This window comes from Orcinus orca, chromosome 1, assembly GCF_937001465.1.
Source record: "Orcinus orca chromosome 1, mOrcOrc1.1, whole genome shotgun sequence".
NCBI classification, from domain to species: Eukaryota; Metazoa; Chordata; class Mammalia; order Artiodactyla; family Delphinidae; genus Orcinus; species Orcinus orca.
In genome coordinates, this window is record NC_064559.1 from 186,810,273 (window position 1) to 186,837,823 (window position 27,551).

A 27,551-nucleotide genomic window follows, 5' to 3' on the forward strand; every position below is an offset into this window, starting at 1 on the left:
ACCTTATGGATGACGGGGGTCGGGGAGAAGGTATTGTAGCAGGAGGTCTAAAAAGCAGTTGGGTTACCGTCTCCTCAAGATGGAGGTCGTGGAATCACCTGACCCCCGAGGAGGCGGAGCTCCGCTCTAGCACGCCCAGCACGCCCCACCCCCGCTCGGCCCCGCCCAGCGCCCCCACCCGGGCGGGGCGGCGCGGGTTGTGAGGTGTCTTCGCGAGGCGCCTGCGCAGTGGGCAGCGGCGCGCGGGGCGGAGGCTTTATAACCACTTAGTCGCTGCCGTTCGGTTTCTATCTCTGGGAGGGCGGCTGAGGCGGCGGCGGTCGGGGCGCCGACTGAGGAGCGCTGAGGCGTGAGCTGTGGCGGCGCTGGGCGCCCCTCGCTCCTCGGCCTCTGGGGGCCATGGGCTCCGAGAAAGACTCCGAGTCGCCGCGGTCTACATCCCTACACGCGGCTGCGCCCGACCCCAAGTGCCGCAGCGGCGGCCGGCGCCGGCGCCTCACCTTCCACAGCGTCTTCTCCGCCTCGGCCCGCGGTCGCCACGCCCGGGCCAAGCCGCAGGCCGAGCCGCCACCCCCGGCCGCGCCGCCGCCGCCCGCCCCGGCCCCTGCCGCGGCCCAGGCCCCGCCGCCTGAGGCGCTGCCCGCCGAGCCGGCCGCCGAGGCCGAGGCGGAGGCCGCGGCGACGGCGGGGCCCGGGTTAGACGATGAGGAGGCGGCGGAGGGCGGCGGCTCGGGCCCGGAGGAGGTGGAGTGTCCTCTGTGCCTGGTGCGGCTGCCGCCCGAGCGGGCCCCGCGCCTCCTCAGTTGTCCGCACCGCTCGTGCCGGGACTGCCTCCGCCACTACCTGCGCCTGGAGATCAGCGAGAGCCGGGTCCCCATCAGCTGCCCCGAGTGCAGCGAGCGACTGAACCCGCACGACATCCGCCTGCTGCTCGCCGACCCACCGCTCATGCACAAGTACGAGGAGTTCATGCTGCGCCGCTACCTGGCCTCGGACCCCGACTGTCGCTGGTGCCCGGCCCCGGACTGCGGGTGAGAGCGGGGGCGTGGCCCGGGGGCGGTGGCCGCGGCGGAGGGAACCTGGGGCCTGGGGCTGGTCACCGCGTGTGACCGGCCCCAGGGGCCGTCCTTTGCGCACCGTGTGTGTGTGTGTGTGTGTGTGTGTGTGTGTGTGTGTCCCAGCGTGGAGGGAGAGGTGAGGGATGACCAGGGGGAGGGAGGGCCAGGCGGCAACTGCGGAGAGCCGGTAACCGCTAACCATCCGCACGCCCAGAAGAGTAGGGTAAACGCACCCAACACCCCACCACTGCCCGAAGGCTTGAAGTGGGGGCTGAGCAGTCGGTGAGAAGGGAGCTGTCCATCAAGTCAGGAGGCAGGGAGAGGCCGTTTTTGGTCGGGTGAATGCTCCTCTGTCCAGAGGTAGGGGATATGTCTTAATGAGGATGGGGAGGGGATATCTGGCAAAGGATGGAATGAGAATATCATTCTGAGGGGGCAGCGCTTTGGAGGGGTGTGTCCATTTGGCTAGGGGCATACTTTGCAGCGTTTCAGGAGAAGGGGTGTTCTTTCTGCCCACCACGGCTGAAAGTTGGAATGCAGGTGACTGAAATGGCACTAACGGGAAAGGACAGCTCCCAGGCAGCGCTCTGGGGGCACCCTGGGCATTGTGGTGTGTCTTCTGTGCCAAGCTATTGGGGGGCCCCCTGTGGTTCTTACACTGCTGTCTTGGGCAGGGTGCAGAGTGGACAGACCCTTTCTTTGTCCAGAGAAGCAACGGGGCACTGAAAAGGATGCCCAGAGGTTGACATGGTAGGAGAAAATGTGTTTCCCAGCTCCTCTGATCTTGAGTTCTTGACGATGCACCATGTATGCCGACTTTTTAAGGTCAGTGAGAAAATAGGCAGTAGATGCAGAGACATAATACTACCAGATTTCACTATCTGGAGCATTCAGTGGACACCGCCCCCGACCCCCACCCCCCACCCCCGACCCTTACCTTTTAAAATCTGATTGTGTGTTACTGTCAGTACATCCCATGAACGATTGCATGCAGCAAAGAGGGGCGTCAGACTGTGCCATTACCTGCTCTGCGACCTTGGACAGATCATTTTATTCTTGTGTGTCATGTTTTGAGGACAAAAAGATGCTAGGGACTCCTAGTAAAAAGCTGAGTGTTCGTTTCTTTCAGAGGAGTTAAGAAAGGCTCTTAATTGTAGCCTATATATCAAGGCTTTTAAGATTTCCATGATTCTGCTATTTGTCTCCTTCAAAAGAAGCCGACTTAGAGTATCTAGGGGAGTAAGATGAGTTATTCTATTTTTCTGTTCTGACAAACTTGTTTAGAGATGGATGTGTTATTTAAGCTCACTGAGTTGGGGTTTCTAAATTACTTTGAAGTGGTGTGGTCAAAGGTTGGGGCATTTAACTATGGTAGGTCACTTTCACTTTCAGTTAATAAGTATCAGAAAGAACCTCTTAAGCTCTTGGAAAAGTTTGCTTATATCTGGACATCTGGTGATCTTCCTAGCCTTAAGGGGTTAATTTACATGGTATTGAAGTTTTACAGACACTATTGATCTATTTTCTGAACCAAAGGAATATTTACTTAAGAGAACACTGCTTGGTTAACTTTGGAATAATATATTAACTCCTTTTTCAGATGTGAATTTCCTTGAATTTTAACTGAGAAATGTGGCATCACTCATTATATTTCTGGAAAAGTTCTCTTTTTGTTTTTATTTCTCTGAAATCAATCTCTGTCTTTGCTCACGTCAATAAAAATGAACAGGAATTAATTTACAATCTTGATGACAACTCTAAACCATTACTGATTTGGAAGTTATTAAAAAATTAGGCCATTTCTTATTTTAGCCAAGTATTGGATTACTACCATCCAGAGGTTTTTTAAATTAGTTAAAAAACTAACAATTTTAATATAATCTTTAAATGTGTTATCTGTGGGTTTAAAGAAGGTGAAGTCTGGGAAAAGCAAGCAAGCTAGCATCTGAGTATCTATGTGTCAGGCATACATAATTTAATTTGATCCCTGCAACATTGTAAGATAGATTTGATCTTGTTTTACAGATAAGGAAACTGAAGTTTAAATGAATTGAGTGACTTGTTTAGGGTCATATAACTAGTGGGTGGTGGAATCAGGCTTGGAACACTGGTCTTAACTCCAACCAAGGCCAGTATTCTTTTCTCTCAAAGCATAAAAAGCTTTAAAAAAGCATAGGCTTATCAACATTATTGGGGATGCTACTGTTTGGGTCATTTCATCAAGTGTGGCCTAAGGACAATGTTGAGAGAGCCAAAAATGCTAGAATCTGGTTTCTCTTCTGATTCTTATTGTTAACAGCCTATTACCTACTTTATTTTTCTTACCTGAAATAGGCCTAATCCTTTCCTTACTTGAGAGGCCTAATTGATATTTTCAGAGTGTTTTGAGAATTCAGTTGAAGGTGTTAGATAAACAGGGAGATAAACAGGGAGTAACTTTAAATTTCTGTCACTTCCCAAATAGGTGGGGATATGGCCAGTGGTTTTGCCACCTCTTTTTAATGTCATGAGAAAAATAACTTGTTTCGTTTTAATCAAACTGTTCTATTCTTCTGGGTCAGGTAGAAATCATGGATGAGAACTAGAAGAGAAGCCTAAGACCCCAATTGTGTCTTCTCATACCTGACCATCTTTACTGCCTGCAGATTAAGTTTCTGCCAGCCAAATTTATCAAGTTCCTTTTTGCTCTCTGTGTGTATATGTGTGTATTTGGCAGGATGAGGGGAGCATATAAGTGATCTGATCGTTAGTTTTACTGTGATCACTCACGATAATAAGAACACTATATGTTAAACGATTCATTATTTGTTTATAAGATATTTGTGGAACAGAGAAAAGAATCTTGAATTTTTCTTTTTTCATACTTAAATACAATTTTATTTTATTCATAAATAAGGGAACTGATTTCTATGGGAAAACATTCACATTATTATTAGTATTATTAAGTACAATATTACCAAGTGCAATTTTTTTTTTTTTTTTGCTGTGCGAGACTGTGGGATCTTAGTTCCCAGACCAGGGATGGAACCCGGGCCCACGGCAGTGAAAGTGCCGAGTCTTAATCACTGGATTCCCAGGGAATTCCCACCAAGTGTAATCTTTAAAACATACTTTCAAATGAGATAAAATTAACTCAGAATACAGATAACTGACATTTTTATAGTCCTTTATAATCTTCAGACTGTAACTTCATTCAGAAATAATTTCATTTTAGTTTCATACAGGTAGATGGTGGTAAACTCATTTTATAAAAGAGAAGCCAGTTCAGAAAAGTTTAAGTGTGGGACCCAGTGTCTCACAGCTGATAAATGGTACAGTTGATATGCTACCCCTTAGAGTCTCTACTTAAGCACAAGGTCTTTTCAGAAACCTCCAAATCATGTAAACATGTAATGTTTTCCTCTCAAGTGCCCTGTTGCCTATCTTTAAACCCCTTCAGAATCTCTAGAAGACTGAGGGGTGAGCAAAAGAGACGACAGAATATTTCCTGGCATACAGGGGGCAGATCTTCTTTACAGAAGAACAGGAGATAAGGCTGTCTTGACCTAAATTCTTTGTGCAGGTCCACCACTCCAGCCTCTCATTGCTGCCTCTGTCTCCTGCAGAGACCCCCATCCCACCTGACCCCAGAAGGTAGTATCACTTATTGGCCATCCTAGATAACTGGACTGGATTATCCCATAAGCAGGAAGCTTCTGTTTGTCTCGTAACACTTTTATGAGGGAAGAGCAAGCTCCCTGAACAAGACAGATTTCTCAATCAGTGAGGGAGGATTTTCACTTTCTGAAGCCTTCCTGAACCTCTTCTCTCTCTCTTTCTTTTAAAAAATATAATTAATTAATTTATTTTTTAAAGGTGGAGATGGGGAGCTTTTTTTTTTTTTTTTTTTTTTTTTTTTGCGGTACGCGGGCCTCTCACTGTTGTGGCCTCTCCCGTTGCGGAGCACAGGCTCCGGACGCTCAGGCTTAGCAGCCATGGCTCACAGGCCCAGCTGCTCCACAGCATGTGGGATCCTCCCGGACCAGGGCATGAACCCGTGTCCCCTGCATCGGCAGGCGGACTCTCAACCACTGCGCCACCAGGGAGGCCCTAAAGGTGGAGATGGGGAGCTTTTAAAAACAATGTTTATTTATTTATTTATTTTGGATGCTCCAGGTCTTAGTTGCAGCACGCGGGGTCTTCGTTGCAGCATGCAGGTTTCTTCGTTGCGACATGCAGACTTCTTAGTTGCGGCATGCAGACTCTCTTAGTTGCACCATGCGAACTCTTAGTTACGGCATGCATGCGGGATCTAGTTCCCCAACCAGGGATCGAACCCGGGCCCCCTGCATTGGGAGCATGGAGTCTTACCCACTGGACCACCAGGGGAGTCCCCTGGACCTCTTCTTAATTTAGCTCTGTACCTTCATTTTCATAACTCTTTATTCCCCCTACAACGCCCCTCGCCATTTACATCATCCTACAGCCCAATATGTCTTTCTCATATTTGCCAGAGTACTCATTCTAAAGTGGAACATTTTAAATCATTGCCCTGCTTAAAACTGCTCATACCTGACCTACAAGATGACTTCTTATGTCTTTAAGAACTTATTCTTTATATAATCTATCCTTATGATTTAAGACCCTTTATGGTCTCCAACCATCTTTTGATCTTGTTTTCTATTTTTCACCAACATCAATATTTCCCAAGGTATAGGCATTACTATTGAAAAGAAAAATGTTTTATGATTGAATAAGCTTGGGAAATGTTGGATTGAACAAAATAAAGCAACTCTATTTCTGAGCTCCTTAGACCCTTTAAAAAATACTAATATACACTGTAAATCTTGTTAATGCTAATATGCAAATCTTCAGTCTGGTATAATTTCCGTAAACTGAGATCACCAGGAAACATGTTTTGTTTTGTTTCGTTTCAATGACATCTTTAAAGCATACCTGAAACTTTCCCTATTTGCAGTTCTCTAAACTCCTTTAATAGTTATTCTGTCCTGCCTTCTGTTACTGTCCTTATTTAACACTAAATCTTGTGCTCTGAGTAAATTGAGAGCTCCTCTAGACTAGGATATCTATATTCCAACTTTTTCTACAACTCTGAACAAAATCTTTCGATTAGGTCCCAGAAGAATGGGATGAATAGTTAAATTTTTGATACGGGGGATAAAGAATACAAACACCACACTTTTGAGAGGAGAAACAGATAAGAGGAGGGTGTGCAAGAAAGGACAGACAAGTAATCATTAAACAGACACTTTTCAAAATCATATGGTGTTGAAACTTAGGTGAGTATTGGGTATTACAAAAAGGACTTAGACATGGGCCTCTTGACAGGGAGTTTGGCCTGGTAGAGGAGACAGATAGGTAAGTAGGAAGATAATTATAAATGCAATGTAATATATACTAAAGAAAATACAAGTGTTCTTAGAAGATGGATGAAAGGTTTTGCATGATGGTGTCAATAAAGACTTCGTGGAGGAGGTGATATTTGATCAGGGCTTGAAGAATATGAGTAGAAATTTATACCAGACAAACAAAGATGAGGGTAGAGAAAAAGGTGTCTTAAACCAGAATGTTATGAGCAAATGCATGGAGGTATAAGAATTCAAGACTAAGTCTGGAGTCTCGTTTGGTTAGCCTCTGGATATACAATATGGGGAACATGATCTGGGAAGTGACTTGAGATCCATCTGAAAAGGTAGATTGGATTCAGATTTATAGGTCTATCTATGCCATGCAAAGAAGTGTAAGTTTGAAGGACTTTTTTCTTTTTTGTTGAAGGATTTTAAGCAAAAGAGTAACATCATGAAAGATAAACTTTTGGAACTGGAATTTGGATTGGAGTAGGGAATAAAGAGACTGCAGTCTCTTGCAGTTGTCTGGTCAAGAGATGACATGGGTTTGAACTAGCGCAATAAAAAGGAAGATAGTAAGAGTATGGCTCACTGTGACAACTTGGCCCATGTTTTCCACCCTTATATATGCTCAGGGTCTGTTTGTAAATGGTTATATGGCCTGGAACGGTGAAGTACAGACATAATATAGGAACACATTCCTTTAACTCCCAGGGTTTGTTGGAGCATAATCAAATTCATACTATTGGGAATTTTTCCCCCAGGGCTGGAGTAAGGTAATGCTGTGGTCTGGCTTGTCACACATTATAATGTTTCTCAAGTTAGGAAATTAACAAAATTAATAAAAGTTGTATGAACTTAATGGGGGGAGGAAAGGATGCTTCTGTGTTCTTAGCATCATGCAATTTCCTACACCTTCCATTTAGCTTCTAATTAGCAGACCTGAATGCTCTGTTCAACTAAGAAAGCAGAGTAGGAGGCTCCCGTGTAGGACATGGAAGAGAGGGAACAAGATAGTCAAGGCAGTTTTGGTCTCAAGGATGAAGGGTTTTTCTTGACTGCCTGGGGTAGAAGATTGCCCTATTCAGAATTTAGGAGTTTGCTCCGAAAAGGGGCTTAAACAGAATTTTAGGATTAAGTTATAGTACTTGACATAAAGAAAGCCAATAGATACATGGATAAGTTTAAAAGATTGCTTTAGGGAAAAGTAATGGCCCAGGAGAAGAGCTAAATGACCTGGGGAAAGTAAAAAACCCAAACAGGAGAGGGTCTCTATCATTCATTCAACACAGGTATTTTAAGCATGAATCAGTGTGCTAGACCCTGGAGATTAAAAGATGGTTGATACTTTTCCTTCTCTAGTCTGGTTGGGGAAGCATACATATAAACAGATAATTACAATATAATGTGTTAAGTATTGTAAAGTAATTATGCACAGACACAAAGTGGGCAACCAACTGCCTGGAGAGGTTAAGTGGATTTTATAGAGAGGATGACATTTGAGCTGGTTCTTAAATGGCTAAGTATTTGCCAGGACAAGAAGTAAGGAGAGGGCGTTTCGAGGCTGAAAGGAATAGAATATGCAAAGGCCAAGAAGTAGGACAAAACACGCTGTTTATCTATACCATAACTTTTGGGACAAGATCTCAAATGCAGTTTGTTTGTTTTTTTTAATATATTTATTTATTTATGGCTGTGTTGGGTCTTCGTTGCTGCACGCAGCTCTCTCCAGCTGCGGCGAGCAGGGGATACTCTGCTGCAGTGCGTGGACTTCTCATTGCGATGGCTTCTCTTGTTGCGGAGCACGGCTCTAGGCATGCGGGCTTCAGTAGTTATGGCGCGCAGGCTCAGTAGTTGTGGCACGCAGGCTCAGTTGCTCCATGGCATGTGGGATCTTCCCAGACCAGGACTCAAACCTGTGTCCCCTGCACTGGCAGGCAGATTCTTAACCACTGCACCACCAGGGAAGTCCTCAACTGCAGTTTTAAAATATGTTTAGTTTTGGGTTTTTTTAATAGAAATTTATTTTTTATTATTTATTTATTTATTTTATTCATTTATTTTTGGCTGCATTGGGTCTTCGTTGCTGTGCACGGGCTTTCTCTAGTTGCGACGAGTGGGGGCTACTCTTTGTTGCGGTGCACAGGCTTCTCATTGCGGTGGCTTCTCTTGTTGTGGAGCACGGGCTCTAGGTGCGCGGGCTTCAGTAGTTGCGGCACTCGGGCTCAGTAGTTGTGGCACACGGGTTTAGTTGCTCTGCGGCATGTGGGATCTTCCCAGACCAGGGCTCAAACGCGTGTCCCCTGCATTGGCAGGCGGATTCTTAACCACTGCACCACCAGGGAAGTCCCAAAACATGTTTAGACTTAAAACATGTTTAGACTTAAAACATGTTTAGTTTTAAAACTCGAAGGCTGCAAGCACCTATACTACCATTTTAGGGATAGAATCTAAAGTTTGGAGATTTTAATTAGCTCAGTGTCATGCAGTATGAGTCAGGGGTAAGGAGCCCAGACCAGGCACCCAAAAACAGGAATGCCAAGTCTCGTGCCCTGCGTAATTCTGTGTCATGGTAATAGGTTGCTGGGGGTCTTGAGTATTTGGGGTTATTTTACTTCCTTGGAACCAAATTCCACACCCAAAATTGACATTGTCAATACTATCAAATGTTCTTTGAAAAAAAAGAAGTATCTGTTAATAAATATTTACTCCCACCATGTGAGGTAGGAATGGATCATGAAATGCTCAAGGCTTCCTGACTGGCAGTCTATCTAATATGTATTGTCAGAAGTTGACTTAATAATTTTCTGAGATCATCCAATACCTTTCTCATTTAACACAAAATAGCAAGCAAGTCACTTTCTTCAGGAGAAACGTTTTTTATCTTTAGTAGTTATTTTACAACTAGGTGGAATAAATTTGTTCAGAACTCCTACAGGGTATGAATCATTTGCATTCATACATTGACCTCTTCTCACTTTGCTCTTTCTGAGAAGAGTTTTAATACAGCCTGTATTATGTAACATAGATGATACCTTGTCATCGGTAATTTCAGTGTCATTCTCAAATCAGCTTGCAGAATCTATGATGAACCTGAGAACTTAAGTTGCTATCGTGAACATCTAATGCACAATCAAATAAGCAAACAAACCATAGAATAAATCTAAGAAAATGTTATTAGTCTTTTGTTTAAGCTGTTTGAGGTCTTTGACTATTGGAGTAGAACATGGAATAGGTGACAAAGCCCTGATGGCAACACCTAAGCCTGAACTCATTGACCTGTCTAAAATTTGTTTGAACTTTCACAACTGCTGTCCTCCATTCTTCATTTGTTTGTTTAAATTACTTTTTTTTGAAAAAAAGAGTTATTTTAAACAGGTGTCTACTTGTTAGTCTGTGCATTTAGTTGACATTTTTAGAATTAGTCAGAAAGGCTAACAGTTTGTAAATATATTTTTTTTTGTTTTTGTTTTTGTTTTTTTTTGCGGTACGCAGGCCTCTCACTGTTGTGGCCTCTCCCGTTGCGGAGCACAGACTCTGGACGCACAGGCCCAGTGGCCATGGCTCACGGGCCCAGCCGCTCCGTGGCATGTGGGATCTTCCCGGACCGGGGCACGAACCTGTGTCCCCTGCATCGGCAGGTGGACTCTCAACCACTGCGCCACCAGGGAAGCCCTGTAAATATATTGGATTGCTTGTAGGAAAGTAATTCTTGGTAAATAAACATGAATTATAAGAAGCAGTTGATACTGGTGCTGATAGATTCTGAATTGTCCATCTTTACTAAGAATATGTGTCAGAAGGGATTGGGGGAGATATGGCCATATTCTATGTTAATTCATAAGATAGATGAGTGGTATTCTTCGATTCTGGAACCTGTCAAGAAAAGAGATTTCAAGGTATACATTCAAATTGGGGAAAATAATTTTTTGGAAAGATAAAATGAGCTTTCAATATAAGTTGATCACGAACCCATCTATGTTCATTGTCTCTCAGTCTGCCATCAGACCAGCTTCACTATGAAACTTAAAAATGAAAAAGTATTGAAATCATAAAACTCCTAAAAGAAAACATACGCAGAACACTCTTTGACATAAATCATAGCAATATTTTTTTGATCTGTCTCCTAAAGCAGAGGAAATAAAAGCAAAACTAAATGAGACCTAATTAAACTTAAATGCTTTTGCACAGCAAAGCAAACCATTGACAAAGCAAAGAGACAAACTACTGAATGAGGGAAAATATTTGCTAATGATACGACTGATAAGGGGTTAATATCCAGAATATATAAGCAGGGAGAGGGTGTGGAGAAAAGGGAACCCTCTTGCACTGTTGGTGGGAATGTAAATTGATACAGCCACTATGGAGGACAGTATGGAGGTTCCTTAAAAAACTAAAAACAGGACTTCCCTGGTGGCACAGTGGTTAAGAGTCCGCCTGCCAACACAGGGGACACGGGTTCGAGTCCTGGTCCGGGAAGATCCCACATGCCGCGGAGCAACTAAGCCCATGTGCCACAACTACTGAGCCTGCACTCTAGAGCCCGTGAGCCACAACTGCTGAGCCCGCATGCTGCAACTACTGAAGCCCGCGTGCTTCTCTGCAACAAGAGAAGCCACCGCAGTAAGCCCGCGCACTGCAACGAAGAGTAGCACCCGCTCGCCGCAACTAGAGAAAGCCCATACGCAGCAATGATGACCCAATGCAGCCAAAAAGAAAAAAACTAAAAACTAAAAATAGAACTACCATATGACCTAGTAATCCCACTACTGGGCATATACCCTGAGAAAACCATAATTCAAAAAGAGACATGTACCACAACGGTTCATTGCAGCACTGTTTACAATAGCCAGGACATGGAAGCAACCTAAGTGTCCATCGACAGATGAATGGATAAAGAAGGTGTGGCACATATATACAATGGAATATTATTACTCGGCCATAAAAAGAAACGAAACTGAGTTATTTGTAGTGAGGTGACTGTACCTAGAGTCTGTCATACAGAGTGAAGTAAGTCAGAAAGAGAAAAACAAATACCGTATGCTAACACATATATATGGAATCTAAAAAAAAAAATGGTTATGAAGAACCTAGGGGCAGGACAGAAATAAAGATGCAGACGTAGAGAATGGACTTGAGAACACAGGGAGGGAGAAGGGTAAGCTGGGACGAAGTGAGAGAGTGGCATGGACTTATATATACTACCAAATGTAAAATAGATAGCTAGTGGGAAGCAGCCACATAGCACAGGGAGATCAGCTGGGTGCTCTGTGACCACCTAGAGGGGTGGGATAGGAAGGGTGGGAGGGAGATGCAAGAGGGAAGAGATATGGGATATATGTATATGTATAGCTGATTCACTTTGTTATAAAGCAGAAACTAGCACACCATTGTAAAGCAATTATACTCCAATAAAGATGTTTAAAAAAATTAAAATTTTTAAAAAAGGTAATTAAAAAAAAGAGAGAGAGAGACATGTACCACAACGGTTCATTGCAGCACTGTTTACGATAGCCAGGACATGGAAGCAACCTAAGTGTCCATCGACAGATGAATGGATAAAGAAGATGTGGCACATATATACAATGGAATATTACTTGGCCATAAAAAGAAACGAAACTGAGTTATTTGTAGTGAGGTGGATGTACCTAGAGTCTGTCATATAGAGTGAAGTAAGTCAGAAAGAGAAAAACAAATACTGTATGCTAACACATATATATGGAATCTCAAAAAAAATGGTTCTGATGAACCTAGGGGCACGACAGGCGGAATAAAGATGCAGACGTACAGAATGGACTGGAGGACACGGGGAGGGGGAAGGGTAAGCTGGGATGAAGTGAAAGAGTAGCGATGACATATATACACTACCAAATGTAAAATAGATAGCTAGTGGGAAGCAACTGCATAGCACAGGGAGATGAGCTCAGTGCTTTGTGACCACCTAGAGGGGTGGGATAGGGAGGGTGGGAGGGAGGCGCAAGAGGGAGGGGATATGGGGACATATATGTATAGCTGATTCACTTTGTTATACAGCAGAAACTAACACAACATTGTAAAGCAATTATACTACAATAAAGATGTTAAAAAAAATTAAAAATAAAAAACAAAAACAAAATATATAAGCAGCTCATACAAATCAACATCAAAAAAATTTTTTAAATGATCCAATTGAAAAATGGGCAGAAGACCTGAATAGACATTTCTCCAAAGAAGACATACAGATGGCCAACAGGCACATGAAAAGATGCTCAACATCATTAATCATCAGAGAAATGCAAATTAAAACCACAGTGAGACATCACCTCACACCTATCAGAATGGCTATCATCAAAAAGTCCACAAGTAACAAATGTTGGCAAGGATGAGGAGAAAAGGGAGCCCTCGTACACCATTGGTGGCAATGTAAATTGGTACAGCCATTATGAAAAACAGTATAGAGGTTTCTCAAAAAATTAAAAATAGAACTACCCTATGACCCAGCAATTCCACTCTTGGGTATTTATCTGAAAAAAGAAAAAAAAGACCAACACAAATTCGAAAAGATACATGCACCCCAATGGCAGCATTATTTACAATTGCCAAGATATGGAAACAACCTTAAATGTCCATCAACAGATGAATGGATTAAAAAGATATGGTATATATACACAATGGAATACTACTCAGCCATAAAAAATATTTTTCCATTTGCAGCAACATGGATGAACCTGGAGGGTATTATGCTCAGTGAAATAAGTCAGACAGAGAAAAAAAAAATACTGGATGATATCACTTATATGTGGAATCTAAAAAATAAAACAAGCTAGTGAATATAATAAAAAAGACACAGACACACAGAAATAGAGAACAAATTAGCAGTTACCAGTGGGGCAAGGGAAGGAGTAAGGGACAGGATAGGGGTAGGGGATTAAGAGGTACAAACTACTATGTATAAAATAAATAAGTTACAAGGATATATAGTACAACAGAGGGAATATAGCCAATATTTTATAACTATAAATGGAATATAACCATTAAAAATTGTGAATCACTGTGTTGTACACCTGAAACATATATAATGTACATCAACTAAATTGCAATTTTAAAAAAGTATACTTGCTTTAGTTTTTGCTGTTGTACTTTATTTTACAAATGTTCTATCCTTTATAAACAAATTCTATTTTCTCTAAGTATATCAAATCATCAAAAGGAAATAGTTTTGTACCCTTATTTATGAAACTTACTGGGACAAACTGCTCCTAAAGCAGCTTAAACTATGACTGAATACATGCTAGAAATTCAGGCTGGACTTCCCTGGAAGTCCAATGGTTAAGACTCCACACTTCCACTGCAGGGGGCACAGGTTCGAACCCTGATCGGGGAACTAAAATCCTGCATGGCATTCAGTGTGGCCAAAAAAAAAAAAAAAATTCAGGCTAAGTATGATATTTTCCCCTACTTTTTCAGGAGATAAATGATATGAGTTTTTAGAATCTCAAGAAACAATTTACTTTCTCACACAGAATGTTTTAAAGTTTGTTAGGTGTGCTCGTGCATGTGTTATTTGTTATATGTGTGTTCTTTCCTCTGCATCGTATGAAGTGGTGGGGGTACCACACAGTGTTACCCCACTGGGACTGATGCATGTCTTAACTTACTTATATCTCTTCCTATTTCCTTACTCAGGTATGCTGTTATTGCCTATGGCTGTGCCAGCTGCCCAAAGCTGACCTGTGAGAGGGAAGGCTGCCAGACTGAGTTCTGTTACCACTGCAAGCAAATATGGCATCCAAATCAGACATGCGATATGGCCCGTCAGCAGAGGGCGCAGACATTGCGAGTTCGGACCAAGCACACTTCAGGTCTCAGTTATGGGCAAGAATCTGGACCAGGTATGAGTTGGCATTGTCTCATTTGTCTCTTTATTGATATTTCATAATGTGAGCCCAAAGCTGGGAGAGATTACCTTCCTGTATAACTCAAGGATTAGAGAGCAGAGACTATTTGTTTTTTGTTTGTTTTTATAAATTTATTTTTATTTATATTATTTATTTTTGGCTGCATTAGGTCTTCGTTGCTGCACTCGGGCTTTCTCTAGTTGCGGCGAGCGGGGGCTACTCTTCGTTGCGGTGCACGGCCTTCTCATTTCAGTGGCTTCTCTTGTTGTGGAGCACAGGCTCTAGGCACATGGGCTTCAGTAGTTATGGCACACGGGCTCAGTAGTTGTGGCTTACGGGTTCTAGAGCGCAGGCTCAGTATTTGTGGTGCACAGGCTTAGTTGCTCCGCGGCATGTGGGATCTTCCCGTACCAGGGCTTGAACCTGTATCCCCTGCACTGGCAGGCGGATTCTTAACCACTGCGCCACCAGGGAAGTCCCAAGTGCAGAAACTATTTGGTAATATTTTCAACACTGTATTTGGTATGTAGCTTCTCTCTCTGACCATTTATAGGTTGTCCAACCCAGGTGAAATTGGAATAAAGCAAAACTGAATTCTGTACTTTCTACCTTCTTAGTAATGTGTCTCAGATTGGAGAGCAGTTGGGTCCTTTAGCTAGGGGCTTTTTCAGAACTTTCACTGTGAGCAGAAAGACGTTTAGTATTAAAACTACTGTTTTCCTACTAGCTTTAAATACATCACTGGTTTTGGAAGTAGGGTACAGATTTAAGGAAAGGAAATAATATTAGTATGGATTAATGATTAACCTTAAAAGGAGGAATATCACACATTCAGTTCCAACCTTGACATGTCAGAGTGAACCTCTTTTAAAATGTCAGTGGGTTTATTGCCTTTTATAAGTGTGCTTTATTTCACTGATGTCATTTGAGAGAAGCTAGTAGGAAAGATTTTACCATTCACTTTTTCCTGGCACAGTATAATCTCCTAAATTCTCTTTGTAATAGGATAGTTCCTAGCTTGCTGTGAAAATTACCAGGTGTATGCTATATAGCATACTCAATTGTTTGTAGGTTTTGAATTTTAAAGTATCATGGGAAGGGACTGTGAATTATGTTAACAGCAAATCACAGTGATACTTGTACCTGAGAAATGAGTTTAAAGCCAAATGCAGGCTGCAGACTATTCTTCCTGTAGGACTGTGCTTTTAATTCTGCCAGCCTATTGGCTGCTGAAATTCCATTTTTCTTGGAACCATCTTTCTCTCTAGGGAAGTCTCCTTGCTCAGAGTGTGGCTCTAGTGCTGTGTAAGATGCCAGATTGGGGGATAGGCAGCTCAGTATGAGACAGGATCCATTTTATGAAATTTCCTGAGGTCTAGACATAGCCAGCCTTCCAGTGAAGTGGGTTGCACAATTTGGAATCCTCAGTCAAGAATTCTTGACTGCCTCTTCATTTCTTGTGCATACTCCTAGGAATAATAAAATCAAACGAGGTTTAACTAGGGATATTTTTCTACCCATTCTTTCTCCCCCACTTAGCAGATGACATCAAGCCATGCCCACGATGCAGTGCTTACATTATCAAGATGAATGATGGAAGCTGTAATCATATGACCTGTGCAGTGTGTGGCTGTGAATTCTGTTGGCTTTGTATGAAGGAGATCTCAGACTTGCATTACCTCAGGTGAGATGAGAAAGTGTCTGTTGTTTTTATAGTCTTGTTCTCTTACTGATGTAGGGAAAAGGATGTCAAAGAACCATCGTTGTCTGTCCTCTCATTACAGCATAAGGAAGCTTATGCTGTAAAAAAGTTCCTCTGAAACACCCTTCCAATCATGTTTTTCTCCAGCTCAGCAACTTCCAGTGACTGTTTTCCATTACCTTCCAGATATAGTTCAGTTTCCCTATCATGACTTTTAAGGTTTTCTGCAGTCTGGCCCCAATATACCTTTTTCCATTTTGCTTTCATAAATGCTATGTCCCAGATTATCTGTGTTTCTTCTGTGTTATCTTACCTCCATACTTCTTCATGTTCTTTCCTTCACCTGGAATGCTTTATAATCACCTCACCCCCCAGCAACCCCCTTTTATCTCAGCTGTTCAGTTCCTATTCAGCCTTCAATGGCCACTTTAAATGTCATTCCATCTCTGATGCCTTCCCCCAGTTTTTTCTGCCTCATTCTTCTTTACTGACATTCTTTAAATGTTCTATAAACGTCATCATGACTTTTAATTACTTCATTTACGTGTCTAATTTTGTTAAACTATATTAAGAGTCTTCAGGCCAGTATTACCTTTTTACAGTTCCTTGGATATAGTAGTCATTAAAATATTGTCCTGAAGGAGTTAATATTTACAAACTTAACATTCATCGTGTGGATGAAACATTTTCATTTCCAATTTAGCAAACATTTGATTACTTACAGTATACCAATTATTGGGGACACAGGGGTGCGTAAGACATGATCCCTACTTTCAAAATTACTTACTCTTATCTAGTAGAGAAGACAGTACAAAGGGAGTGGACAAAAGTGGTTGGACTCAGAAGGGCTGAGTGTAAAAGTAGCCAAACTCAGAGTATGAAACTGTCATAAAGGGTATGATGAAGTCTTTTTATATCCTATCCCAGGAAGATGGTTTGCAGTATCTACATATGCCAAGAAAACTATGCAAATCAGAGAGAGTTCATTAGCTGCAGGACACAGTATGTATGGATGAGATGTCAAGTGCATAGACTATGCAGGATCCCACGTAGTATCACTCAAAGAAGTAGGTTCGTTTTGGTGGGTTAGAGAGGACAGAGTGCAGCAGAAAAGAATGGAAAAGAGGTTTCGTTTCAAGTCTGGAGGCCTGCCTTTACGAAAAAAGAAAAAAAAAGTAAAGAGCCAGAACTCTAATAGTCTGGCCTTGTCCTTTGCTCCCCCTCATGTAATAAATTCATTTCTTGTAATCTCTTGTAACTGTTAATCACTCCTATAGAAAAGAATGCTCTTGCTCTTATCAAGCTCTCTGATGACAATAGTTGCATTTGTAATATTGACATTAACTTCAGCATGTTTCCTCTGTAGCCCCTCTGGCTGTACATTCTGGGGCAAGAAACCATGGAGCCGTAAGAAGAAAATTCTTTGGCAGCTGGGCACATTGATTGGTGCTCCGGTGGGGATATCCCTCATTGCTGGCATTGCCATTCCTGCCATGGTCATTGGCATTCCTGTTTATGTTGGCAGGAAGGTAAGATATGTTGAGTTCTGTGCATGTTCCATCTTCAGGTTTGTTGGTAAAGGTTTGAAGGAAATGGGGAGGAGCTTATGTTTCAGAGCTGCCTGAAAACCAGCTGGTTCTTAAATAAAACTAATTTTTTAAATGGATTTTTCATAAATTCCCAAGAGATCTGAAAGTTCTTATTAACATCCTGGGCCTGGTTTGTCTCAGTGACTTAAAGATAAAATGCTTACTTCACTCCCCTGAGTTACTTTGTCTCTTCTTATATTAACTTTTTCTGTATTAGTTTATATCGTCCTGGTCTGAGTTAGATTAAAATGTGAGAAAGATGTCTCTTTGACATGGGGGAATATGTTTTAATATAGATAACTTAAAAGAGAATATTCACTTATCCTTTTTCTCCCTAGCAAAAAGATTGATGTCCTAACCTGCTGACCTGAATTTTCTTTCTTATTCTTAGATTCATAGCAGGTATGAGGGAAGGAAAACCTCCAAACATAAGAGGAATTTGGCTATCACAGGAGGAGTGACTCTGTCGGTCATTGCATCCCCAGTTATTGCTGCAGTTAGTGTTGGTAAGAAGCTAGCCAGGACCATGACTCCTCCCCTTACACGACCCACTCCCATTAGCTTTCTGGCCTCGCAGTTTAGCCAGCCGGCCAGATGTTTCACCCTGGATGCTCCTACATTTTATGTCAGACCCACCTTGGGAGTTTATTAGGCACTGTTATTATTATCAGCCACACTAAAGTATCAGAGTTTGGGATCTTTCATTCGTAAGTTAGTGCCTAGAACTCCATCTGGCACATTAAAAAGATTGAATTAAAAAATATTACTTTAAGGCCTAGTTTTTCACCTTTTCTCTTCCTTCTTCATTTGCCACAGAACCCACAAAACAAAATTACTTTTGATTTGCTTAATGCCTCACAGTATTTTGGAAGGCATGAGGGTCTGTTTTAGAATAATAATAATATAATATTTTCTGAGACTCTCCATGTGCCAGGAGCAGGTCTGAGTGTTTTGCCTGTATTAATTTATTTAATCCTCACAGCAGCCCAGTTGTAACAGAAAGGTGCAGTAATTTGCCCAAGGTCACTTAGCTGGGACATGAATTAAGGCAGTCTGACTTCAGAGTCTGGGCCTTTAACAACTAAGCCATTCTGCCTTCCACAGCAGCAAGATTTTGGAATTAACACTCTGGGGGGATCCTAAACCCTAGGAGTCACTTATTTAATGTTTGATTATTGATTGGTTCTTGGATTAGCACTTCAGCAGTGAATGGAAGGGGGAAAATGAAAGCAACATATATTTACTGTGCTGAGCACTGTATATACATTGATCATTGGCAACCCTAGGAAGATATGTCCAAGGTTATAACAGCTGGTAAATTGGAGACAGGATTCTAATCCAGGCCTTTCTGATTCCAAGTCCAGTCATCATTCTGTTGGACCAGTCTACCTCTTTAGCATAGCTATCTTCTGTCTTTCCTTGGCCCTTTATAAAGTGGTTTGTCTGTGTTCAGCCCTGGGAAGGAGAATTCAGGGCAGCTGCAACCTGATGGCCTGCTGACATGTTTCCTTATCTTCCCCAGGTATTGGTGTCCCTATTATGCTGGCTTATGTTTATGGGGTTGTGCCCATTTCTCTCTGTCGTGGAGGTGGCTGTGGAGTTAGTACGGCCAATGGAAAGGGAGTGAAAATTGAGTTTGATGAAGATGATGGCCCAATCACAGGTAAAAGGAGAATTTTAATTTCCCTTTGAATTTTTGGAACACAAGATAAAAGTCAGTAAAATTCAGCACATTTTACAGAGAGATTGACATTGGATTACATTGGCTAATGAGCTTTATAGGAGGTAAAGTATTTTTAGCTTTTCATTTCTTTTTTCCAGAGTTATTAGGTTAATTCCCCTGGTACTTGCCTCTGTGTGGCAAAGTACAAACTAGTAGGACTCCAAGGTACAAACTAGTAGGACTCCAAGTAACTCTAAGTATGCTGGTAATAGTAAATTACATAATTATAATTATAATAAAGTCTTATATCTGCATGGTACTTTATAATTTTCAGAAGACTTACACAGTTGTTATTTTCACTTGGCTTTTATAACAGCTCTGAAGAGAGAGGGCCAGGGCTGTTATTATCCCCAATTAAAGGGAACTTATTTAAGCCTTTGTCTCAACATCTGTTAAATGTGTTTAAGAGCTTCTGCAGAGCTGGAACTATAGCAAGTCTTCTGACTTATACTTTGATGTTGTTTTCACTTTACCATATTAACTAACCTGGGACACAGAGATCCCCAAAGGTCTTTCAAACTTCCTACTAGAGTCAGCACACGACCTAAGTGTATCTTGAAATTTTCATGTTTAATTAGATGACATCTATAGTGTAATGGAAAGAATAGGAGACTTAGAATCAGATTGTAGTTTTGTGTGACTAGCCACAGACAAGGCATTTAGTTCTAAGCTTTTGTTTCCTCACCTAAAATTGGGGCTATTAGTTCCTAGTTACTGGGAAGATTACATGTGAGCATATGTTAAAACACCGGATATGTGGTGGCTGCCTGTAGTAGCTATTCATTAAGTGAATAAATGAGTATTTTTCTACATGAATATTCTCTGCTCTGAAGAGTCATTGCAGGAAAATGCCAGACTCTGTTTTGATGCTGTGCTATCATTAATTGAGATGTTTGGTTCCATCCCCAGTGGCAGATGCCTGGCGAGCCCTCAAGAATCCCAGCATTGGGGAAAGTAGCATTGAAGGTCTAACTAGTGTATTGAGCACCAGTGGAAGCCCTACAGATGGACTCAGTGTTATGCAAGGTCCATACAGCGAAACAGCCAGCTTTGCAGCCCTCTCAGGGGGCACACTGAGTGGTGGCATTCTTTCCAGTGGCAAGGGAAAGTACAGCAGGTAAGCAATTTCTGACAGAACCAGTTGGAATTATAAGAAGTAACATATCATATTGAGCCATTTCTCTGTGCCAGGCATGTCTCGTATAGCATATAATTTTGATTTAATCATCAATGGTGTTTTTTTGTTTTGTTTTGTTTTAACTTTTACAATTAGAAAATAGGCTAGAAAGGTTAAGCAACTTAAAAGTTCTGTGTTTTTTCCCACTGCACCATAGTGGCTCCACATAAAGAATAATTTTTTTTTTTTTAAACACAATAATCCTGTGTTCCTGGCCAAATCTCTCTCTCTGTTTTTTTTTTTTAATATTTATTTATTTATTTTGGCTGCGCCAGGTCTTAGCTGCAGCACACGGGATCTTTAGTTGCAGCATGTGAACTCTTAGTTGCGGCATGCGTGTGGGATCTAGTTCCCTGACCAGGGATCGAACCTGGGCCCCCTGCATTGGGAGCACAGAGTCTTAGCCACTGGACCACTAGGGAAGTCCCAATAAAGGATAATCTTGACTTCAGATCCTCCCTCTACTACGTTAGGCTGCCTCCATCAGGAAGGGGAAGCATGCATTTTTGTAGAATTCCCAAGACTGTGTCCTCCATTAGGCTTATCACTGGCTTTTAGTTGAACAGCATTTATACTATATCTTGTGGCTTATTGGTGCTGTTATTCTTAAAACCTTCCTAATTCTGATTCCCATTTGATAGATAAGGTAAATCAATTCTATAAACTTGTGTTGAGAATATGTAAAGCTTTATGACTAAAAAGGTTATGACTTGGTTGGTCGTTTTACCAGTTAGAAAAAACAGAACATATTCAGAGGAGCATAGCAGATGTTACATGAGAAGCAGTTATTTGAACGCACTGGAGAAGAGAGCCCTGGGGAGGGGTAAAGGTGGTACAAAACAAGGTAGGGAGGTAGGGGAGATGCTTGCCTTCAGATATCTGAAGGGCCTTGAACTGGAAAAAAGGATTAAGAGTTCTGCCTCATGCCAAGGGATAGATTAAGACGATTTGGCAGAAGCTAGAGGGAAACTAATTTTGTTTCATTATAGAGACTATAGGAAAAATCTATATAAAGTCCAAAGAAGGGATGGATTACGTCTATCCCTGGAAGTGTTTATAAAGTGAGACCAGAGGGCCATTTGGCTCTTAGAAGGAGTCAAGCAACAGATGGCAGATGGACTGGATCCCACACCTGAGTGCTTGTCAGTTACCTGGGAGCCTTTTCAAAATAGATGTCAGCACCCTATCCCAGAATTAATAAATTAAAATCTCCCAGATTCTCTCCTAATCTCCTAGGGATCTGTGTTTTGAAAAGGTTCCCCAGGTGATTTTAGCATAGCCATTGCACAGACTAGCATCTGCGAAACACCTAAGGTGATAGATGGCCTTTGTGAAAGGCCTCTTCCAATTCTAACTGTGATTCTATGGCAGAGCTGAAACTAGGACCCAGGTCTCTGACTCAATGTACTTTCCATTGCACTGCCTCATTTTCCTGAGCCATGGCACATTTTTGAAGGGCATCTAAGGCTGGAGCAGCAGAGCAAAGACTCAGGCAGCAGGATGGAGGTTGATTGAATGTGCAGCTGCAGGCTGCTGCTGACCTGTCTGCGTTTCACGACTCTGGTTGTCTCTTGTTAGGGGATCCTGCCCACACATGCTGGAGAATTCACTGTTGTGCTTTCTTAAAACCAACACCCCTGTAAATAAGCAGACATAATTGGAGACTGACTTGCTGAAACTGCAACTTAGGCAGTCCAGCTGTTCCAGTACTGTGAAAGCCTTTTATAGGAAGTGAATGAGTCAGATGGGTTTGACTGTGAAACCCATTATGAGGAAATACTTAAGTGTGCAACCAAATGATATTGGAGTCAAGAAAGGAAAAGCTATGGGTCCTCTGAGACACCATTGGGAAACTTTGCTGCTCTTGTCAGAGGTTGACTCTTATTATGTCCTTTAAGCTCGTAGGCTGGGGGTAATTTGATTGCTAAATATTTAAGTTCCTAGTATGTGCAAGACATGGAGGGTAAAGCGTGAATGAGGTGTGGTCTCTCCTTTTTTGGAGCTCACAGATGACTGGGAAAGAGATGCATAAATTGATTTAATAAATAGGTAGGTGCTGTGGGAGCACTTAGCAGGAAGTGACTGGTTTGATAGAAGAATGAAGGGAGATGATACTTCCTTTGTTGTTAAGGACTGAGTATGAGTTTGTCACATAGAGAAAGGAAACTTCCAGAGAGAGGGACTAGCATATGCAAAGTCATAGAGGTATAAAATGTGTATAGGTGCGTAAGGAAAGAAAAAAATTCAGTGTGATTATGATTTAGGACCTATGGTGAGAGATGGAACTGGAGAGAGAGCTTGCAGGCAAATCAGTAGACCTTAAATGCCTGTTGGCAAGAGGGAGCCAAGAGAGGGCTGTTAGAGTGATCAGGTTTTTGTCCACATTGGCACTGATCTGGAAGTTGTTTGACTTGGACTTAGGGCTACTGGAAAGAGAACCCAATTGCAGTTACCCACTCGGGAGCTGTTGAGGGCCTGAAGTTAAACAGTAGCAGTGGGGATGGAAAGGAGGGGACGATTTCAGTAGATAAATTTAAGAGAGAAGATGTGTGGGCATCTGTTTGAGCTATTTGACATTTGGAGAAGATCAGATCAACTCAATTTGCAAGAGAATAATGGAAGAGGTATGTGCCAGGAAGCAGACTGTCTCGGAATACCCAGGTCTCGCATTAACTTAAACGTCCCCTCTTTACACAGGTTAGAAGTCCAAGCCGATGTCCAAAAGGAAATTTTCCCCAAAGACACAGCCAGTCTTGGTGCAATTAGTGACAACGCAAGCACTCGTGCTATGGCCGGTTCCATAATCAGTTCCTACAACCCACAGGACAGGTATGTGAACAGTCAGAAGCCTAGGAGAGGTTGCATTTTTTTGGTTGGGTTTTGGCCTTAGAAGCTCAATGCCTCATGTTAGGGCTCTGTGTACCATCTAGTGTGATACATAGTGTGTATACCCTGTAAATTCATTGAGCAAGTTCTTGGTATGGGAGTATTTGGCATCTCTTGATTGATTTTTCTTGTTAGCACTTGATTTTTAGAGGTTCTTTCTTCCTTTTCTATTTCCTTTTCTTTTCTTGGCTATTGCAACAGTGTAATTATTCACATGGAACTGAAGAGCTAGATTGGTGTCCATTGATGTATGTATGTAGCTCTATGGTTTCTGCTCTCATGTTGCTCTTTGCTTGATGTGGCTTCTGTAGCCTATTTCTCTTTATATTTGAGAAGCTAGTGTATCTGGTATGGTGTGACTGCAGCACTCCCTACTGGAGAGATTCTGGTTTCTTCTAATTGTGGCAGAGAAGTAAAAAGCTGTGACTCTTCTTTCACTTTCATATTTTGAGTTAGATAGTGTGAGGCTCCGAACCTTAGTTGAATTTTGGAAGCTCATTTTTAGTTGTTTAAAGAAATTGGCAGAATAACTAATAAGGACCTACTGTATAGCACAGGGAACTCTTCTCAATACTCTGTAATGACCTATATGGGAAAAGAATCTAAAAAAGAGTGGATATATGTATACATATGTATAACTGATTTCATTTTGCTGTACAGCAGAAACTAACAACATTGTAAATCAACTATAATCCAATGTAAGTTAAAATATAAAGAAATACAGAAATTGGCAGAGATGTTTGTGTGCGTATTTTAAATCAACAAAAAGATCTAATTGTTCTTCTCCATCTTATTTGAGTGTTAGGTTAAATTTTATTTTCTCTAAAAGTGAGCTCTATTCTACTATTTACCTATATTTTCGGACTTTCTAATCCTGAACCCACAAACTGCTTTTACCAACAGGTATAGCATGACCCATGCATGATTCAGCAAAGTGGATTTTGTCTCCACAGAGAATGCAACAATATGGAAATCCAAGTGGACATTGAAGCCAAACCAAGCCACTATCAGCTGGTGAGTGGAAGCAGCACGGAGGACTCACTCCATGTTCACTCACAGATGGTGGAGAATGAAGAAGAAGGTGGTGGTGGCGGTGGCAGCAATGAAGAGGATCCCCCCTGCAAACACCAAAGCTGTGAACAGAAAGACTGCCAGGCCAGCAGACCTTGGGACATCAGCCTGGCCCAGCCCGAGAGCATCCGCAGTGACCTGGAGAGCTCTGATACGCAGTCCGACGATGTGCCAGACATCACCTCGGATGAGTGTGGCTCCCCTCACTCCCAAGCCGCAGCCTGCCCCTCAACACCCAGAGCCCCAGGTGCACCGAGCCCAAGTGCCCATATGAACCTCTGTGCCCCAGCTGAGGGGACGACTGTCTTGAAGCCGGAAGATGTAGAAGCCAGAGTATGAAGTGGAATAAATGCTCCTGTTCTGAGAAGCACACTTGTAACTGCATCTTTTGGAATCTTTTTGGGGGGGGGCAGGGATTTACATATTGTATTTCAAAGATTTTCTGGTCACAGGTTTTCCCCAGGGAAATTCTGAGAAATTTGCAATTTCTTAACAGAGGAAACATGGAAACTTTGCCCTTGGTTCCACCCCCCATCCCCTTTGCCCCCCCCCCCTTTTTTAGTTTTAATTTATTGGTTAAACTGATGGTGGCAATCTGTGAGGTGTGTCAAAGAGTGTACAGATGTATGTGTGTATATTGTATGTATGCTAACATATTACTGCAGGACACATTTTAATAAAGATTTCTGTCGTAATTCAACTCCTCTCATTTTCCTTGGTTTGGATAGTTCTCCAGAGCCAAGTGTTTGAAACAGACCACTACATCTTTAACAGTCTCTAGATCTAAGCTTTCCTAATCCCAGGGAAGAAGGATGGTATTCTAACCAGACTGCAGTGGAGTCATCTGTAAACCAATGACTCCTAGTATGACAGGAAGCAAAGCCAAGCTTGACTTGGACTGTGTAGTCAGACTGAAGAATTAGCTGAGTCAGCCAGATAGAGAAGCTGGAGATTAAAATGAGCCTTGTTTGCCCTCTAGAGGCAGCTGTGCAGTTTTCCTATTAAAGCTTTATTTACCCCTTTCTGCATTATAGTCACTATTAGAAACGTGCTTCAGAGGAGGGAAGGGGTATCAGTTCCAGTGGCTCTTCAGAAATCCCAGTGAATGTTGCATGGTTATAAGTTGGGGAACAGAGTATTCTTACTGGATAAAGAAATGTACCTATTCTGCATAATCACCAAGCAATATCCTAGGTGTTTGTTATGCTCCCGTGTATACATTCCCTGTTCCAAAAAACTCTCTAGTTTTGCCAATCTAGTTTAAGTAAGAGGGACTAAGGAATCTGACTAGGATTTGTAATGAAAGGAGAGAGGAGGCATGTCATCAAAATCACAACATATTTAATTTTATCTGATCTTATAATTTTGTCAGAATTGAGCTAAGTTAGTGCTACTTGGGGTTTTGGCTCTGTCTAGAATAATGGCCTTAGAAATCAAAGCTCATACATAGTATAGCAGAAAAATTAAAAGATTTATGAAACCTGATCTGAGATTCCAAATCTGGCAGTAATTTACTCTGTGACTGTGTGAGTCAGTTACTCTCTCATGCCGCTAATATCCCCAACTCTCAGACAGTATTTAAGGAGCTTCCAGTGCCAAACTTCTGTGTCACTTTAACCCTGGGCCCAGAGGAAGAATTGAAAACATCCTTTCCCTGAGGACCAGATGGCTTTCTGTTTCCTTTCACAGATGCACCTGCTCTTTGTCTTCCTGACCTGTGCTTTACTACGATGAGGATGATGAGTCTGGACAACAGCCATCTTGGAAGATTCTTATCTCTTGGGCACTGCAACCAGACTTAGCACATTACCCTGCACTTGGGACAGGAGGTGCTGTTAGTGGACTTTGGGTCTCTAGAAGAATGACCAAGAGGGTGTCTTTGTGTGAAAAAGGGAACTTGTTGGGAAAAGGGGCAGACTGTATGGAAATCTCTGAAATGCAAATTATCAACTCAAGACTTGTATTTCTCTTGAAGAAGCATGAAGAGAGCAATTAACTTGGATAAAATCAAGGAAGTCTTTTGGAGGGGCAGGAGTTTGCAGCCAAACCTGTATTTTTATCTAGGCTCCAGTTCTTACTGCTGCGAGAGTTGGGCTACGTACTCTGAGTGTGTTTACACTTAGCCAAAATGGGGATCATAATCCTAATTATGGAGTTGTAAAGATTAAGTGAGATGGCGTACTGAAAACGCTTTTGTTAAAGGCCCATATTTTTTTTTCTCCTGCAGGAATAAGAAGAAATAAGTTAAGGGAGATTATGGGTGCCATCTAAAAAAAGCCCAGAGCTCTAGACCAGAGGCTATGAAAAAACTAAGCTTATTCTAATCCCTTGCAACACGGTTGTATCCCCTAGACATTAGATGAAAAGGCCCGTCAGCACCACCTGGAGGAGAACATGAGTAATGCATGGGAAAAGTTGATTCTCAATTTAGAAAATGGGGAAAGTTTAATTTCTTACTTGTACAGCGTTCATTCATTCTGAAATACCTACTACGTTTCAGGTACAGGATGCAGCAATAAGGAAAACACAAAATTCTTGTTCCTGTGAAAGTCACACTCTAGTGGGAAAAGACGATCAGATGTATAATCTGGATGAGGATAAGTGTGATGAAGAAAAGCAGGGAAAGTGGAAAAGAGAGCTGCTTTAGGTGGGTACTATGGGCCTCTCTGATAAAGGTACATTTTACTAGAGTCTTGATGGAGTTAAAGGTACATTTTATTAGAGTCTTGATGGAGTGAGAAAGAACCATGTGGATTTCTAGGGCAAGAACATACCAGACATGAAAAATAAAGTATGAAGGTCCTTTGGTGGAGCATCCTTAGTCTGTTTAAACAAACACACAGCATAGAGGCCTAAATGGCTAGAACAGAGTGGACCAAGGAGGAGAGTAGTAGATCAGGTTGAAGAGGTGGCTGAGGACAAGATTGTGTAGATTATCAAAACAACTCTGAAGACAATGACATTTTAGGTTACTCTGAGGCCAGGAAGAGAGGTAATCTTCAAAGCCAGACAGATGGGGTGTTGTGTTCAAATTTAAAAGTGGCTAAAACTGGGAGAAGACATGTCTGGTCACCAGTCCTACTTAGATGGGCCAATGGAAAGAAATTTGTGGAAGTGCTA

The 27,551-nt window shown here is 42.0% G+C and overlaps 1 protein-coding gene across 5 annotated transcripts; it reads left to right on the forward strand.

Moving 5' to 3' along the window:
- Positions 1-255: 255 nt before the first annotated feature.
- On the forward strand, positions 256-25,131 carry RNF19B (ring finger protein 19B). Of its 5 annotated transcripts, none has more exons than XM_033422237.2 (9): positions 262-1,031; positions 14,072-14,277; positions 15,823-15,967; positions 17,352-17,514; positions 17,966-18,080; positions 19,097-19,237; positions 20,207-20,414; positions 23,172-23,303; positions 24,264-25,131. In XM_033422237.2, the coding sequence occupies exons 1-9, from the start codon at positions 400-402 to the stop codon at positions 24,283-24,285; spliced, it is 1,764 nt and encodes a 587-aa protein (XP_033278128.1). In that variant the 5' UTR covers positions 262-399; the 3' UTR covers positions 24,286-25,131. The 5 variants fall into 5 exon arrangements, with proteins under 5 accessions (XP_033278127.1, XP_033278128.1, XP_012387266.1 ...); XM_012531812.3 differs by having other exon boundaries at positions 263-1,031; positions 24,314-25,131; XM_033422238.2 differs by having other exon boundaries at positions 264-1,031; positions 15,826-15,967.
- The last annotated feature ends 2,420 nt before the right edge of the window (positions 25,132-27,551 follow it).